Below are 19451 nucleotides of genomic sequence, written 5' to 3' on the forward strand. Positions count from 1 at the left end.
GGAAATAAAAGTAATTAAGACACTATGCAGTACCTAATGTCACTCACCGGACTGTGAGTTCCATTTCTCCTGTGTTCAGGAACCGTGGCCGTCCGCCATCCTGAGGGTCTGCGCATGTGCAGCCCTTATTAAACCTTCAGTACCTGTTGCTTTTAATTGATTGGATGATCAGGCAACCCTCCCTATTTAAACCACCTGTGATCATTACCTGGTTGCCTGATCTTGGAGTCTCATTCCCCATGAGCCTCTGAAGGTGTTCCTGTGTTTCCTCGTGTATTCAGCTCCAGCTGATTCCCGTCTACTACGTTTGTGGTTTCCAGACCACTTCAACTCTCCTGTGTTCATCGTGCCTGCACTCAGCTGATTCCTATCTGCTACTGCTGCCGGATTCCAGTCCGCCTCAACTCTCCTGTGTTCATCATGCCTGCACTCAGCTGATTCCTATCTGCTACTGCTGCTGGATTCCAGTCCGCCTCAACTCTCCTGTGTTCATCGTGCCTGCACTCAGCTGATTCCTATCTGCTACTGCTGCCGGATTCCAGTCCGCCTCAACTCTCCTGTGTTCATCGTACCTGCACTCAGCTGATTTCTTCCTGCTACTGCTGCCGGATTCCAGTCCGCCTCAACTCTCCTGTGTTCATCGTGTCAGCTCTCCACTGATTCCTATCTGCTTCTACTACCGGATTCCAGACCGCCTCTACTCTCCCGTGTTCAGCGTGTCTTCCCTCCGCTGCCTCCGCTACTTCTGCCGGATACCAGACAGCCTCAACTCTCCCGTGTTCATCATGTTTCCAGTTTTACTTACTACTGCTTCCTGAGTATTGCTCCGTTGATACTGGTTACCAGCCGTGCGCTGCACCAACCTGATTACCGCTTCCATCCTCCAGTGGTTTCTCCTCCTGCCGGCATTCAGCCGTTCAGGTATCCCTGCACGTCTCACTGACAGCCTGCTCTCCTGAACCGCGGTATGCATACCTTTCATTGACTTTGCTTTTGTATTGCATATCCGTCTGGACTGTGTTGTGTTCATCTCCGGAGTCTTCTATCTACTGAAGCTATTGTGACTATTGACTTTGTGTCCTATTACCTGGATCGCTCTAGTGACTTTGTATACTTCAAGCAGCGCTTGTCAGTTATTATTGTATTGTGGATATCATCGTGAGATCAAGTTCCGTGTGCCCCGTGTATCCTCTGCATTACATTCATCTCCTCGTGTCCCTCCTCACATATATATAGCAGTGGTACAACTTGCTGACGCAGACCACTGACTCCTGTTTCCCTGTGACACCAGTTTCTAGTATCCTCTCACATAAGCAGTGGTACAACTTGCTATACGCAGACCACTGACTTCCCCGTTACCTACTTGCACCTGGAATCCATTCCTTCACTATAGACAGTGGTACAACTTGCTATACGCAGACCACTGACTCTCACTACCTCCTCGCTACTCCTGGACATTCCTCCTTACTATAGCAGTGGTACAACTTGCTGTACGCAGACCACTGACTCTCCTCACGTTTACTTGTCCATCTGGTTCCTCGTGTACATTCATCTACTCATTACCAGTTGCTGCTAGTCATAGACTTTCTTTGAGCATTCTCTCACCATCTGCTGATTCTCCTGTTCCGTTGTCACCCTGCTACCAGAGAACCATAGTACCAGCTATATTACTCTGGTAAGTACATCATCTGGTGATATCCTGGGCAAAGACTCCTAGTGCCCGTGACACCTAAGTACAGTTACCTGGAGGAGCAGTTCCATAGAAACATGATTGAGAAGTCTATATGATGATGAGCCCACTTTTCTTTATACAGACGTTGGGTTCTATGAATTTTCGCTGTGCTAGATTGCTAAATCCAGTGGTGTTGTGATTCCCCTTATCCAGGAGACAGAGGCCTTATTCAGAGGAGACAATACTGTAGAAGGGTTCCCCTTCTTGTCTGGCATTTAGGCCATTTGTCAAGCTACAGTCAATATTCCAATTGATCATAATCATATTGAAATACTATAAGGCAATTCAGGTACGTTTCCACCATATTCTCTCCACAAGTGGCAGGAATTTGTGGCTCTTCATCCTCTCTTTTAATAATAATTTCTGCATTGTTCCCATCGTAAGATTTTTGGGGATTTTTAATAGATTTCCTACTCCCTGGGAAGACATTTTTGTGCAAATCTTACTAAATTTCATTATTTCATTCATTATTCATGACGTGTTATATTGTTTGCAAGCTGTATGTCCATTGTCTGATTGTAGTGTATAGTGTCACAATAAATGTTAATGCAATGTAAAAAATAGTGGATGAGAGTGCAATGAATTGCCTGTATGTGACTACACTTAGGCCAGAGGTTCCCAAACTTTATCAGTTTGAAGCACCCTTAGGGTCTCCATAATTTTTCCAAGGCACTCCTAAGCCAAAATAATTACCAGGTAGTCCAGTTATTTAAGTAGTTGGGTCAAAATAACTCAGGAAATATTTAGGCCTCTTCACCATATCACACTGTGCCCCTTCACCATCACGCTAAGCCCCTTCACAATATCACAATATGCCCTTTACAATATCACAATATGCCCCTTCACAATATCACAATACGCCCCATTCACAATGTCACACTGTGTTCCCCTTCACAAGATCACAGTGTCCCTCCAATGTTGTTTTCCTCTCCTTTCCTTACTGTGTGCCTCCAATCCTGTTTTCCTCTCCTTTACTTACAATGTCCCCCCAGCGCTGTTTTCCTTTCCTTTCATTACTGTGTCCCCCCAGCGTTGTTTTCCTCTCCTTTACCTATTGTGTCCCCCCAGCGCTGTTTTCCTCTCCTTTGGCTACTGTGTCCTTCAGCACTGTTTTCCTCTCCTTTACTTACTGTGTCACCTAATGCTGTTTCCTCTCCTTTACTTACTGTGTGCCCCAACACTATTTTCCTCTCCTTTACTTACTGTGTGCCTCCAATCCTGTTTTCCTCTCCTTTACTTACAATGTCCCCCCAGCGCTGTTTTCCTTTCCTTTCCTTACTGTGTTACCCCAGCGCTGTTTTCCTCTCCTTTGGCTACTGTGTCCTTCAGCGCTGTTTTCCTCTCCTTTACTTACTGTGTCCCCTAATGCTGTTTCCTCTCCTTTACTTACTGTGTGCCCCAACACTATTTTCCTCTCCTTTACTTACTGTGTGCCCCCAACACTGTTTTCCTCTCCTTTACTTACTGTGTCCCCCAACACTGTCGGACATGATGACAGTGAGAAAAGAGCAGTGAGGATTGACGAAGATAATACGGAGTCGCTGGATTGGTAAGTTTTGGGGGTTTTTTTCTTTTGCAGGTGGACAAGCAGCCCTGGATACGGCACCCCTGTGACAGCGCTGCGGCACCCCAGTGAGCCGCGATGCACACTTTGGGAACCACTGACCTAGGCAATGACAATAAGTACATCTACAGAAAAAACTGTGATTTGCGATGGTCAGTGGTGAAGAGGGTTAAAAATGTGCAATAAAAAAAAAATAATCACAGGCAATGTTGCAATACTCTTTACACAACTAAATAGCAAATGAGTGTACGGTAGTCTGAGCTACTAAACGTCACAGACAGCACCCACAGACGTTTTCCGCAAGTACACCTCAGAAATAATGAGTGTCATTTGTTTGTTTCTACTTTCCATGCAGATGACGAATCTCTGAAATTCAGTCCAAATTTAAAAATTGGCTGAATCAATTAGCAATGTACAACCTAATTATTTCAGAATCCAGCCAAAATGAAAGATACTTATTGGCTTTTCCATGCAGTACATAGAAGGTGGATATCTATAAAGCCTTCCAAAGTGTAGGAGATATGATAACTCAGTCAAGGAGAGGACAATATTATTTGGCCATGTCAAAATAAGATACCGAAAACAAAAGTACTTCTCGGATATATACAAGGGGTGAGTATTCCACTACTTGCAGGGTTATCTTACCAACACCCCAATTGTGTCTTCAGGGTGATAAGAGAACTGTCATCACAACAACTGTAATCAGCTCTTCACATATGTTAGATACAGATCAACATGGAATTTTATTGCTTTTGCTCCAGTTTTGTACAATATTCTGGTTATTATAGTATTATTATGTTATTATATCAATATGTTATCCATGTTATATTGATACTACTTAGTTGTACAAAGTCTACTTAAGAGATACAGTATAATACAAAAAGACATTTTATTACTAATGCTGGCCACACACAGGCCAGTTCTACTGGAGCACTGAACCACAGCATCCATTTACAATTTGGATAAATTGGGTGGACAACTTATTGGGACCTGACCAGATCACATAGATGTGAGGGGTTATTAGTGTGTCCCGCAGATGTCCTCAGACACAGACAATGAATATATGCAGATTTTGTTGTGTGCCCATAAATCATCCAATCTAAGTTCAGAGGCTAATGGTTGTGTATGACAATGATTATGGGGCTAGGAACATAGCAATATCTAGAACATTTTCTGATAAAATTGAATCTGTGGTCAGCTGATGCTGTATGTAAATGCTTATGTCTTATATTCTTATATTGTTCTGTGTAATGTAGAGTAGCTTAGAAAATGAATATAGTATTTACATTAGCATTATACATTTTGTAAAATAATTTAATTTTCATGCTTATTAGGGCGATACATGCATGTTAATTGCCAAAAGTAATATTCTAAATACTATGGGTTGTTTTCTTTTGCATTTATAAATACTTATTCCTTTGAAGACTGCAAAATGTGTTTTCTCTGCAGTTTTGCAAGTTTTTGACATTTTAGCATCAAACACAGTAACAGTTCCTTGTGATCTAATGGAATAAATAATGTCCACAGACAGTTTGCTCCAGGTCCAATTTATAATGGAAAAACAACTTTACCAATTACAGTATGCAACCAACATTTATCACATCACATACAAATAATATAACATTTTGTGTAGCTCTGGGCCACTCTTCCAATGATATACCTCCAGTTAACCCTGCTAGATGTATTTATCTTTAGTTCTTTATTTTAAAAATCACTGTGGTCATTTCTAATATATATTTAATTGTTTTCTCAGTAAATTTGAGTGAGGCTTAAAGTAACATAACCAAGATCCAATGTGGCGACACACGCAGTGTCCTGAATAAACTTCACTCAGCACATTCTAAGAAGCCTATTCAATTAGTCGCGAGATTCCGTAGTAACCTTGCGACTTCATTTCTGCACACAAAAAGGCTTTTTCAGATAAAGAATAGTAACAGTGCACATTTTAGTGCACATATGCAATCAAAAATGAGCGAACATCATAACCTACAACATCATCCTGTAACATAGCTAAAAATTCACTACAATACCTTGCGGCTCAATGAATTGGCCCCTTAGTAAAAATTATTTGTTTGCCTCCAAAGTTAAATTTATCCCAAGTCTATAGATAGGGTCCTCATTAAGTAAAGCATTAAGTAAAGTCAAAGAACTATTTTTGTTAATGGAAGCACCTGACATGCTGTTGAAGCGTGCTTCCATTAATAACAACAATATTAATTATAGTATAGTAAAGTATCTAACGCTAATGCACAAAGATTATAAAAGACCATCTTATAAATCTGGCCACACGCTGGGATTGTACTTCTGGGCCAGAGCACAGAGGGTGTTGTCAGGTCACATACTGTGATTATTGCCACTTGCCCAATATGGGCAGTAATATGGCAGTGTGGGGGGTCAGGATTAGGGCCAATGAAGTGACAGCCTACATGCTGCACAATGGAGCCCATATGGAGCAGAACGTGGAGTGTTGCTTTTAAGAGAAAGATAACATAATTTCCCTGCAGCAACAAGAAGTAATATCATTAAGCACAGGGACACAGTGAGATCACACTTATATGTCTTCATTCTGCTGAGAAGGATATTCATTTTAGTGCAATAAAAATCCTAGAGGAAGGTTCCAAACACAGAGCTGAAATGCGTTGGACAGATACAAGCACCAGCACTGATATTGATTTGGCAGTTTTATACAAGACAGACGGAAAAGCATACTGAGCACACTCATTCATTCTATCTATCCTGGCAGCGTATGCGTATGCGCAAGTCACCCAGCATCGTGGGGAACTGTAGAAGCCACGGCGGGGATGCAGTACATCGGGAATCGTTCTAAGAACATACCAGCAGCAGCCACTAAAAGTTTAGGTTGAGAAGGGACGAAAAAGAACAGGGCAATCAGAACTAATTACCAAAAGAGTCTGAGACACTCTGCTCCGCTACCATTTAGCCCACACTACCGATACTAACCAATTGGCTTTACTGCAGAAAGTTCAGAACTTGTAACACTAATTAAGTAATTAAAATCAGAAGCAACATAAACTTAGAAAATAGGATAGGTGTAGCGCTGAATTCAAGTTACAAGATTGGATTAACAGAGCTGGGACACTCTAATTTCAGCAGCTCCCGAAAGGACAATTCATTACACAGACAGCACCAGAGCGCAACTTAAAATATTTTTGCCTAACTAGTCACTACTGATACCTACTTGGAGGGCTGCAAACTGGAGGGAGAGAGCAGCTAAATCCATAACCACTTGCAGGGTTCCCTGGTGAATAACGGCAGCATGGTGGATTAGTGGTTAGCACTTCTGCCTCACAGCTCTGGGGTCATGAGTTTAATTGTCGACCATGGCCTTATCTGTCTGGGGTTTGTATGTTCTCCCAATCTTTGCATGGATTTCCTCCCACATTCCAAAAACATACTGGTAGGTTAACTAGCTGCAGACAAAATTAACACGTGTGTTTGTGTCTGTGTGTGTGTGTGTTAGGGAATTTAGACTGTAAGCTCCATTGGGGCAGGGACTGATGTGAATGACAAATATTTTCTGTGCAGCGCTGCGGAATTGGTGGCGCTATATCTATATACCTATCCCTAGTTAAACTCTGTGCCTCTGTTGTAGGTAGTCCCAAACCGCTGTTGAATCCAGTACAATTCCAGTATACTTCCTGACAATCAGTTATGTGTAAAACTGGGGACTAAAACTGATTTTAATAAATAATCCTGCAAGCGTTAAAGTTAAGCAAAAGATGTTACAAATTTAAAAATTATAACTTGTAAAGTGTATGCTAAAGAAATGATAGTAAATGTTCACAGTCTGTGCATACAATCAATGCATAATACAGTAGGTCAATTTTATTGTGCGTCAATCTATTTATATACTTGGCAGCAATAATGAGTACTCACCTGAGTTTGGGACACTGTCAAGGGATATCGGAACAATATCCACGTAACACCTTCACTACATGGTGGCATTGTAAGGGAGCCTTCATATACCCAGTAATCACGGAGGAGGGGATCTGGTTTTATTGTAAAAAAAAATAAAGGGAATTTTACACCAAAGGTTAATTAAAATCATAAATAAGCAATACCTTTATAGTAAAACTTGCTGGTTTAGATTCATTTGTAAAAATGCAAAGATCTGAACAACTTGTAGTCAAAATTGCAACATGCTAAAATTTACATATAAAGCATTACAGGGACGCTATAATGCAATACTACCTATTTTAAAAATAATATATGCCTGGTAGAGTTTGTTTTGCCATATAAAATAAGGAGATGCTCCATATAAGGTACAGCTGAGCGGAGTTGAGGAAAATTGCGTTCTAACTGAATTTTTTACATGGAACAGTCTGTTTTGCAGAGGTGCAAAGTCCGGGCTATATAACCTTCGAGTTCTTTAGTAAACCATTTGTCAACCAGATGGCAGTACCGACAACTAGCATTCACACTATATATTTATTGTACAATGTAATTAGTTGTCTATACTAATACAGGAATAATACAATATATACAACATGTTTGTGTGTACACTGAGTTTGCTAATAACATATCAAATAATGCAATGGCAAATCTGACAGTACTTCCATAGTAGTTTAGGAAGGGAAAAATGTCTGCAGCACGTTGCAAGCATTAGCTTTGGACCCATCATGCACCATGACTGTAAAAGTGCATCTACATTTTTGTCAAAGTGCACAGGTTTGTGGAGCAAGATGGCAGTGCCTGCAGTGGAGCAGGAGTTGGCATAGGCTAAGTGGAGGAGATTGCTTGCAAAGTATGAAGCAATCACACAGGTGAACCTAGTGACCTGAGCAATGTGGAAATGAGTTTCCCTTTTGCTGAGCGAGAATAGTGTAATGAAATAAAGGAGCGGAGAGATAGCATTTTCGGGGACGTTCTTTGCTCTAGAGAGGGTCAATGGTCATTTCCACTGCGTAAAAGAACAGTATTGAAATAGAAAATCAGAATATTTTATTTTACAGAACATGGTGGTAAAGTGGTAGCAGGTTGGACCTTAATGTGTCAGTTACATTTTGGCACAGAATGTCTTTCAAGAATTTTCCTACTTTCTGGAAGCCTAGACGCACTTTTAGTTATCTCTCTTCGAGTGACTCTAAATTCTAGCTTCTCCCTATGACAACCATATGGACCCATGACTCTAGCTCTACATCACCACAAAGACCTATCTACAGGACATCAAGACACAACACACACCAATCCACAGTGCCAAACAGCTAAGTATACTCTTTCTAGTCCGACTACATGGAAGGCAGACTGGGCCTGATTCACTAAGGATCTTAACTTGAGAAACTTCTTATTTCAGTCTCCTGGACAAAACCATGTTACAATGCAAGGGGTGCAAATTAGTATTCTGTTTTGCACATAAGTTAAATACTGACTGTTTTTTGATGTAGCACACAAATATCAACTTTAAATTTCAGTGTACAAATAAGCTATCAAATATTTGTGTGCTACATGAAAAAACAGTCAGTAATTAACTTATGTGCAAAACAGAACACTAATTTGCACCCCTTGCATTGTAACGTGGTTTTGTCCAGGAGACTGAAATAAGAAGTTTCTCAAGTTAAGATCCTTAATGAATCAGGCCCAGTGTTGTTTGGTCACTCACACCAGCCCTCACTATAGCTAAGCACATTAGTATATTAGTAACCACACTTCTAGGTTGTGAAGGCATCTGAGAGTGGAAAGTAGGAATGCATCATGCTCTGCACTGCGTTGGTCATTGGGGTACACCAGTGCAAAACAAGGAATTGCAGGGTTTGCATCAAGTACACTTCATAAATGACCTCCCATGTGTGCTCATAGCTTAACACTAAAGGTCAAGTGCTGACACATACACAAAGCACAATGTTCATCATCTGGTGTAGAACAAATAATACGATTGTAAGACCTGTGTTTCACCAACATAGTGACTATGCTAAGGCACAAACACAACAGCCATGTCAAAACTGCTGCACACCAACTTGCACTGAGGTCTGAGCCTTCTGTACAGTCTGCTGTTAACAGTTCTGAGATAAGATGAACAATCTGTAAAAATCCCATTAACGTGTAACAAAAAGAAGGAAAGTGTATAGACAGGTAAATTGTGCTGATATAAATTAAAGGTACTTCAATCTGAAAGTTATAATTGAGAGCTATTAAATTATTTTCATATAAACTACAAAATAATAAACGTGGCTTACCTGGTAATAATGTGCTGGGATTAAAACATGGAATTGATTTTGATTTTCCCTGTAAAATATAAAAATTAAGTTAAAAAGATGTGTAAAATTCTGTATGTTCACCAATCAGAGAACGCAGTCAGCAGTCCTTGGACTGAAGGACAACTATCTTCATAATTTTAATAATTATATATCTGTAGTCTCTTTTATCAATTCACCGTGCATGACAGCAAGGCCATATTATTCATTTCTTGTTATTTTACTACAAGGATACAAGATATGAAAAGAGCTGAAACTTCACATCTCATATCATATTTCAAGTGGTATGTGTTCCTGTTAGCGGAATGTTAAATAATGGTCTAACAGACAATAAAGAAACTTCTCTGAATCTGTATAATATGAAAAACATTGTATACATTAACATTGCTATTTACTGTGAAAAAAATACGCCACATACTAAATCAATCACAAAGAACAGTGATGGCATATATGGAATGATTGCGAGACCTGGAACTATGTTAAAGGAATTTAGTAAGTAGTGATTTTTATTGAACATGGTACAAGTGGTGGAGTGTTGCCTGTTTTATGGCAGCTTATTAATGATACTTAGAGCATACATCCAGAACAAAAGTACATTTTTAACCAATAGTTCCCTTTCCCTAAGTCGGGAAACCAGTACTGCACCCCAAACTGACTACCCAGGAGATATAAAAATTTAAACGCATGTAACATGTGTATTACATATAATATGTAGCTACGTTAGTGGCATTATTACCACAGTATAGAGTTACTGCATGATGAAGGATTATATAGGAACTGTAGGGTTACATAGATAATAATTTTTATGTACGCTTTGATGTATCATTTAGGTCTGAAATATTTTCTGCTAGCCTATTACCAAGTATTTCATTTGCTGTCGCCTCTGAAACTAGACTTTAAAATAAACTCAAACTTTTATCCTGCAGTTAAGTGAATAAGTTTGCAATTTAACAGCAAATTTTAACCTCTATCAGCAATCTGAAACGTACTGGATCAGATTACAATTAATTTAACAAAATAAATATTTAGAGCATTTGTCTAACCAGGCGATCAAGAATTGCAGTGATATTTTCCATGTTAGTATTAGAACATGGAAGCAGACAATTGTGATTATTTGTACTTAAACCAGCAATTACATGAAAAATAAGATGTGTTTTTTTTTTTACCAAAAAATTACTATGGTAGGCTATAAGAAAGATCTTGGTAATTACCAATTTTCTTGTTTGTTTCTTCAAGCTGCTATTAACGATGTATAGTTCTGCACTGTGTCATGTGACTACCATGGCAACCACAGTCAGATGGCACATGATGTAGTGAGCATAGAGGCTTTGAGTTCTATCTGCATTGTAAATTCCTCACCCTCCTTCTCCCCCTTCTGCCATCACATAATATGCTGAGAGTTGTGACAATGTGTGTGTAACTAGCAGCCATACTCATCTTCACTCCAGAGAAATTTTCTATTCCTGAGAAATTAATCTGAAGGACAGCTAAGAAAAATTAGATCAGCTGCATGCTTAAAAGCTGTGCAGCCCCCCTTCTCTGGAATGACCTCCCTCGTTCCATCCGTCTCTCTCCTACTCTGTGCTCCTTCAAACGTGCACTCAAAACTCACCTCTTCCTCAAAGCCTACCAACCATCTACTTAACCCCCATCTCCTCCCTTTGCTCGTCCTCCCTTCTCTCCTCTTGCCTCAACTGGCTCCTCTTGTGCCTGGTCTGTTTACCCTCCCTTAGGATGTAAGCTCGTATGAGCAGGGCCCCCTCCCCTCCTGTCTCCATACCTGTTCTTCTCCGTCTTTACTGCATATGACTGGCCGGAGTTTCTGAAGTATTGGTACTTTTTGCTCATTGTTCTGTATGGTTTCACCCTGTATAGTTTACTGTTAGTACTGTGTGCGGCGCTGCGGATACCTTGTGGTGCCTAACAAATAAATGATAATAATACTACTAATAATAATAAAAGGTATTTAACTTGCTATTTAAAGGGGGGGAAAAACGTATATGTGGGATTGCGATTATATACATTATGTATTTTTGCATTTTGCAGAATGTAGATGCTTTTGACTTGCATGTTAACTAAACAACTATATGAAAGTCTCCTGTGTTAATGATCATTACTGTACACAAATTTCATTACTTATTTGTAAACTAGCTGTGAGGCATAGTGTGCAATTTACATTGTGCTCGTCACCCAGTACATTAAACAAAGTAATTTGAGAGGAGAGTAGTAAGGTGTTAGTTAGCGTTAAAAAAAACACTAGGGAGTAAGTTTATCATGCTGAGGGTTTGAAAAAGTAGAGATGTTGATGTTTGGTCCACGTGGACTTGAATCGCCCTGTCGAGCGTAGCAGGTTGGCGGCAAAATCATTAAAACGGTGCATGCGGGCTGCTTGTGTGTTGAGTCCGATGCATGCGGGCTGCTTGTGTGTTGAGTCCGATGCATGCGTACTTCGTCCACGCTGGTTGTGATGGCACTGCTCAGCTTGTGATTGGTCATGTGGTCGCGTGCTGAGTGCTTACTGGCGACCGTTATGTTTTGCTACACAACTGATGTGTGTGGGTGTGTGTACAGTGATTGACTACGTGATGTGAGTTCCGGCACCTTTTTTATTACAAAAACAGCACTGCCTATAGCAACCAATCAGATTCTAACTGTCATTTTGTAGCATGTACTAAATAAATGACAGCTAGAATCTGGTTACTATAGGCAACAACTCCCCTTTTACAAACCCGCAGCTTGATAAATTTACCCCCCAGGTGTTTATTGTAGTTGGTTCATTAAACTAATGACTTGTTGGCAAACTATCTGCAAGGTGTACTAGAAATAAAAGTGTGCTATCACACCTAAGTGCTTTCGCAAGTAGACTTATATACAATCAATTTAGGATGAATGAGAAAAATAAGGTATACATCTTTATTCTTGGAGTTTTGCTAAGGGTCAAGAGGTTTGAGTTGTGATCTGATATTTATATACACTTTTGTTCTGATATTTATATACATTTGCACCTGGTTTTTTCCTCTGTGTATAGCTGTTGCTGAACCAGATTTAACATAATTGAATATATTTATTATGTAATGATTTTTGGGGCATATTAGCTGTGCTGAAATATCATTTTGTTAATTTCCATATAGTAACTATTAGTTTGTCTTTCATTCTTGCCAATTTCACCCAGAATACATTGTGTATGCACATCTGGAAAAACTCTGTAATGCCCCCTGCGTGACAGGGAGAGTGTAAGTGATACAATTTTAAGGGAATGGAATCCTGAGAATTAATTAGCTACTTAGTTGGCTAGCAAGTGAAGAGCTTCAAGTTGAGAGTTTGAGTTCAAAATCAGGGCAGAGTGTCGAGATGGAGAGATCGGAACATGCGACGTTCTGGAGTCAGAGATGTGAACGTTCTGGAGTCAGAGATATATATATAGAAAGTCATAGAGTCACCTCTATGTTGAGAACACAACATACAGGGCCACCAGGAGTAATTACTCACAAGACATAGTGCGTGTATGGTTATGTGAAGTAGAGAATGACAGTCCTGTCTTAAGGGTGAAGTTGATAAAGGATATCACATAGGCAATGTACAGTATGAGTGTGCACACATTCCTCCGATTCCAGCTCTGGGCAGCTCTTAGGTGCGTGTTTTTAGCCGTGTCACTTGCATCAGCTACAGGGCAGGTGTATGTGTCAACTGATAGTGACGACTGACACGTTTGTATTCCAGAACATGTAAGTAAGAACAAGTAAGAGGAACTATAAAATGTTATAAAATGCATTTTATGTATAGTACGCATTAAGAACATTCTAATTTATGCATTAAATGTTTAAAAAAAATTGAAAAGTTTTTTCTCTTCCATATATGTGTAATGATGATTGCAGTAGTAATAGTTGTAAACTTGTAAAAAATATTTTGTTGCATGCGTTCTGATAATATGTGCGCATTCTGCAGTGCGTTCTGTCTGCATACAGCAAGCAACATATAGCCAGAGTGTACTTATACCCATATTCAAATGGAAACGTTTCCCAAGATCCACGTACGTACGTACGTACGTACGTACGTACGTACGTACGTACGTTCATGCATGTAAGTCCGATTTTTTAAGACGCAAGTTGCGTTCACATTTAGTTCCAAGACTAACCAGGCCCATAGTGTACAATGACATTCTGAAGAGTGGTGAAGCAAAAGTGGGACTAGAAGACTGGATCACCGGACGTTCACATCTGAGGAGTGTCTTCTTCCACCATTAAAATCTATTCATGCAAAAGTCTGCTACAGTATTCCTCGTGTCTACTAGGTAGAATTATTGGAAGAGATACATAAAAAGAACACTTATTAAATATGTTCTGGTCATCTGTGTTGACAAAAGAAGAAAAAATGATAGAAAACAAGTTGTGCTGCAATAACCCACATACACCATTAGTTATTAATGGTCTAATCCGTGAACAAGCTACAGTCCAACATTAAGATTGATACAGCACCTGGCCTAGATGTCACTCACTGATGCTATATTCAGTTATACATAAACCATTATTTCTTATATATTTCTTACATCAGTAACACAAACTGGAGGAAGGCAGATGTGGTACCGATATTTAAACCAAAGGTGGGTAAACTATGTGAAGACATTTTAACACCCAGAAATAGATGGCAGAAAATAAAAAAATTTTAAAGGAAAAAAATTATCTGTTACGTTCTTGATGAAGTAGATTGATAACTGGATCTATGGTAGTGCAGCTAATGTGAAATATTCTATATAAATTCATATAACAGATTGGTACATAAGACAAAACAATGGGAATAAGGGAAAATATATACATGGGTAGAAAACTGTCTGAGGGATTGGTTGTTATACACTGAACATATTCAGATTGGACTTAGGTTATTAGGGGGGTGGCTCAGGGATGAGTACTGGGTCCTGTCAGTTTTGTTTTTATCAATGATCTTGCAAATGGTAAAAGAAATAAGGTGGACACTAAGCTTTAATAAAACAGAGCAGAACATGGAATCACTAATGAAGGAATTGAGCCAAATTACGAGTTGGGCAGAGAAACAGCAGATAAATATTCAATTTTAAAAAGCGCATTTAGGCCGCAGTAATTGCACTACATACACATTCAATTGGATTTAATAGTGGTGATCTGAGGTGTAATGAGACTTCAGTAAACTAGTAGACAATAAGCTGAGTAGCAGTACGTAGCGTCAGTCAGCTGCTGCAAGAGCCAATGAAATCATAGGCTGCATAAAGTGCAGTATAGATGCACAAGAAGCAAATGTATTTATCTCGGGAATATACACCAGTCCACTCAGTCTAAGCTCAAGCATCCTTTTTCCAGGTACTACTTGCAGTAAATAACTGTGAAGGTATGGGCCTGCTCACCGCTAAGTTTTAGGTTACATCCAAACAGACATTTTTTTCCCTTGTGTTATGGAAACGTCTGAATGCCGACAAACTGCACTGCTCAAGACACATCCCAAAATATAAAAAAAATGATTATAACCGGCAGGGAGCTGTCAGCTAACCTGCTCCTGTGCTCTGTTTGGTGATTGCCTTTTGGATTGACTTCTGTGTATGACCCCTGCCTGTACTTCAGACTTTGCCTACTTGCCTGTGACCCTGACCTTTGGCGTGTTATCTGACCATTCTGCTTGCTAGTGACCTCTGACCTCAGCTTACGTCTGACCATCTGCTGCCATCTACACTGTCTCCTGGCCTGCCGCTATGATTCTGTATTATAAACGTGCACTATGTCTGGAGTTAGGTCCTGGGGGCATCTGAGTACCGGTGAGCGTATAAAGCTCTATGGGAAAGGCGGCTGCTAAAGGTGAAGACCTCCACCAACTAGTTCTGTAAATCTGTGAAAAGACTGTGAGAGCCTAGCATCTATAAACGTATGTGCTTTGGTAGATAACTAGTCGCTAATCTAGGACAAAGGCTTATTAGGGACTGCGCCTCGGTAATTTTGCACTTCATGGATGAGGCCCATTGCTTTTATTCAAATATTGAACAAAGTATAAGTGCAGAAAAAAGAGAAAGTTTGGATGCCTTAGTGGCTGCAAAACAACCTCATTTGTTATAATGTGTCAAGACCATATTGTATAAGTTATGGCTGAAGAAAACAATAGTGTCATTTTAGAATGCATGTTGCTGTACAGTATCTCCTGGTAATTGCTCACTTCCATGAGGCACATGTGCAACGTGTTAAACAAAGACTTACTTTATATTGGATATCCTCAAGAATGTCTGTTACGACTTTGAGCCCTGTGTGTTCTTTTCCTATCTAAAACACAGACAAATAAACAAGACATAGCAGGAACAATGATGAAACCAGCTGCAATATAACGCACATTCATTTAACAACAGAAAACAAGAGAAAACTTATGTATATCATAGAATAGTTTTACAGCGTGTATTGTTTAGTTCATGAAATCATGATTGATTTTAAATGTTTTACATTGTTTCCATTCCAAATTGCAACTAAAGTATATTGTTTGTAAACATTAATCTGTACATGCGAGACATCCCCTGATTCGTCTCATTCAGATGCATCACAGATATTCTTCTACAGTACTGTGATTCTGCTTTTATTAATTCAAGAGTTTATTTAGTAAAACAAAATATGCTTTGGCTAAAACTGTGCAAACGCTCCTTGAACTGATAAACGACAACATGCAAACCAAGTGCAACCTATATAGTACTGCTCACAAGATTTGGCTCATTGATGTATGGGAGCAAAAAGCGACACCATAAATGCACTTTAGGGAAACTCCCAGTGCTACAAGTACAGACATGAATGCTACCAATCTGACTTAATCTCTGCTTTGTTATAACGTGAATAAATCTGACCAGGCAGACACATTTTTTATGGTTTATAAATTACCCTTAAGGTTTACGTTAATGGGAAAAATAAAGATGCACACACAGCACTATTTTGTGTTCAATTTGATGTTTTTAAACAATCTGCCAAGTCCACAACTATGATAATAAGTGGATCTGCCTGAACAACTGGATCAGAGCAATTTGGCAATTTATCATCATCATCATTTATTTATATAGCGCCACTAATTCCGCAGCGCTGTACAGAGAACTCATTCACATCAGTCCCTGCCCCATTGGAGCTTACAGTCTAAATTCCCTAATATAGACACAAACTCACACAGACAAAGAGGGAGATAGACAGACAGGGAGACAGACTAGGGTCAATTTTTTAAGGCAGCCAATTAACCTAGCAGTATGTTTTTGGAGTGTGGGAGGAAACCGGAGCACCCGGAGGAAACCCACGCAAACACAGGGAGAACATACAAACTCCACTCAGATAAGGCCATGGTTGGGAATTGAACTTATGACCCCAGTGCTGTGAGGCAGAAGTGCTAACCACTAGGCCACTGTGCTGCCCAATTTATGCCATTCATTTATCATTACACTGGGACAGGTCACAGAATACATGGGCACTGGTAGTCACTCAAAACTAAATTCAATAAACATAAAATTATCTTTATTTGTAAAGAAGAAAAGTTTATTACCTGCACAAATAAAGAAATAATAACAATCCCGTGTACTTGTCCCACGGCTTCCTCTATATTCCGGTATAATGTGGAGTTCCAATGGATAAGGTGAAGCTAAAAATTTGAATACAAAAAGAGTCAGTGGACCTCAGCAAGTATGTATGATTTACACCAGTAAAATAAAATGTACACAATCTGTAACTATGATGATTTTAAAACCAAAATATAGACTAGAGAATGAAAAAGATGTGCAAAGCTTTAATGCAAGTAGGTTAGCTGTCTGATTCACAGTTTGCTTATGTAAATAGATATTACACATATATTTGTTTATACAATTTTTCTGTGGGCCGGAAGTGAATTCAGTTGAAAATATTTAAATTTAAGTAGCAACATATTATAATAGTGTATTTATAAGGCAACATACAGGTCTGCAGCGCCGTACAATGCAGGGGCGGAGCGTACATAACAAAGATTATAACTTTGGATAGTGTAGTGTCATATGTAAAATGAACTACACTGGGAGACCTCAGCATTCCTGTGTGATCCTTCTATTTCTTATAGTCATACGATCTTGGATCACCCAGGTGGGTTGGGTCAGGAAAGTGTTGGCTTTCTCTGGCTTGGTTCTGTTGCAGATTGTACTATAATGAGTACAGTGAAGTAGAGTGCAGGATTGATTTACAGTTTTCTTGTGGATAGCTAAATAGTGCTAACCAAATTGACTGCTCCTACTATCATGAAGTTGCTTATTGACTTAAAGTCACTAGCAAATCATTTAAAAATCTCCCTGACCTCTCATTGTTAACAAAGAAAAAAACTGTCATTGTGGGAGATTTTTTTCCTGTGCAAAAGACTTACGGTCTTTAAGTCAGCTGGAGAACCTAGGAGGCAGCAAAAGTAAATACAATGTGTAATGCTTCAATATCTTTAATGGTATGGAAACTTGCCCATATACTTCTGTGAATGGTACAAGCACCAAACCAGGACTGGATAAAGGAAACAATAATCCTTGAACTTGACATTGGATTAATTTTTTAATAATCTATTTCCTTTTTGGCAACATCGAGTTTTTGTTCACCGGGAGGGACATGCAGTGGGAGGACGGGAGGGGGTGGGTCACAGCAAATCACGACCCGCCCCCACGACAAAAGCAACATTTTGATGCGGGTGGGGGTGGGATGATGCAATTCTCCGCGAATTGCATCATTGAGGCTCACATTCTGCCGACTTTGCTAGGAAGTCTATCCCGGGAGTCTGGGAGACCTACCCGGAATTCGAGAGTCTTCCGGACACTCCGGGAGAGTGGGCAAGTATGATTCATTTTGTAAACAGGAATACATCACATTCCAGGAACTACGAGAACAGGCTTTTCTAATGCATCCAATAAACTGTAAAAGGAGTAAAGCATCCTGGTACATGACATCAAAACGTCTTATCTACATTAACTTCTTGCTTTATGTTCTGCCAGGTAAAACATATAGTCTCACCTTTACCAAGGTATTCATTCCAATAAATGTCTTGCAAGCATTGTGTATAAATGTTACGCTTGTCACAAAATGAAATCCATGCTACGTGATGTAATATAATATTGCTAAGTATAATATAGCTTACGCTCAGAACAAAGGGATTACATTCTGATCAAACACGCAGTGCCACTTAGACAGTGAATTCTGGAAGGAGCCAATGTAAACTGTAGGAGATTACAGCCATATATGATAAGATGAAGCTCATAAAATGAACATTGAATGTTACTCAGAACTCAGAATTTGAAAAAGAATAATCAGTGCACTTGGGTGACGTGTAGCTTGTTTTGTTTTTAATTTCCACTTCATTCTTTTGGATACCATGTACTCTAAATAGGTATAAAATAATAAGTTCACAGAGGCAGTGTTTTCCATAGAGATCTGCCACTATTTGTGCTGAGGCATTTGTCACTGTGGTGATTTTTGCATTCTTCTCAGTTTGGCTTTTGAATTTGAGCGCCCGGGCTTTTACTTCTGAGTGGTTGGGGGAATTGTGGACAATTGAAGTGCTAGTCAAGGTCAGTAATACATATCACATGGTATAAACATGAGAATCACCAACTTCTAATTGCTCACTAATACCGTTTTCATACTGCCGCCCAGGCAATATCCCGGGTATATGAACCTGGGATTTGCCAGGGGACAGAGGCTCCCCCGGAGTCAAATTCCCGGGTAGACCGCATTCATACTGAACACGGGTCTGGCCGGGGTCTCCATGGCAACATCACAAGAGGAGCTCTGATTGACTCTCCTTGTGATGTTTGCGTTTATTTTTGTTTTTTTACTTTAACATTGTGTCTGGTGAGACCCGGGTTGAAAAACCCAGGTCGCACCATTCATAGTGCGGGCTTCTCAGGGCAGACCTGGGAATTACCTATTTACTAAGACCCCTACAATAAAAAGATTGCTCATTGCTGCAG

General features: G+C 39.7%; 1 protein-coding gene across 1 annotated transcript in view; it reads right to left on the bottom strand.

Annotated features, from left to right (window-relative positions):
- The window catches only part of CA8 (carbonic anhydrase 8), a 67393-nt gene that overhangs the window by 5807 nt on the left and 42135 nt on the right, over nucleotides 1-19451 (bottom strand). The window contains exons 4-7 of the mRNA XM_075213561.1: nucleotides 17027-17122; nucleotides 15721-15783; nucleotides 9491-9539; nucleotides 7194-7306 (exon numbers count right to left, since the gene is read on the bottom strand). Of these exons, the coding sequence (XP_075069662.1) occupies nucleotides 7194-7306; nucleotides 9491-9539; nucleotides 15721-15783; nucleotides 17027-17122 (321 nt within the window). The remainder of the gene's footprint in view (nucleotides 1-7193; nucleotides 7307-9490; nucleotides 9540-15720; nucleotides 15784-17026; nucleotides 17123-19451) is intronic.

This window comes from Mixophyes fleayi, chromosome 5 (genome assembly GCF_038048845.1).
Source record: "Mixophyes fleayi isolate aMixFle1 chromosome 5, aMixFle1.hap1, whole genome shotgun sequence".
In the NCBI taxonomy this organism is placed as follows: domain Eukaryota; kingdom Metazoa; phylum Chordata; class Amphibia; order Anura; family Limnodynastidae; genus Mixophyes; species Mixophyes fleayi.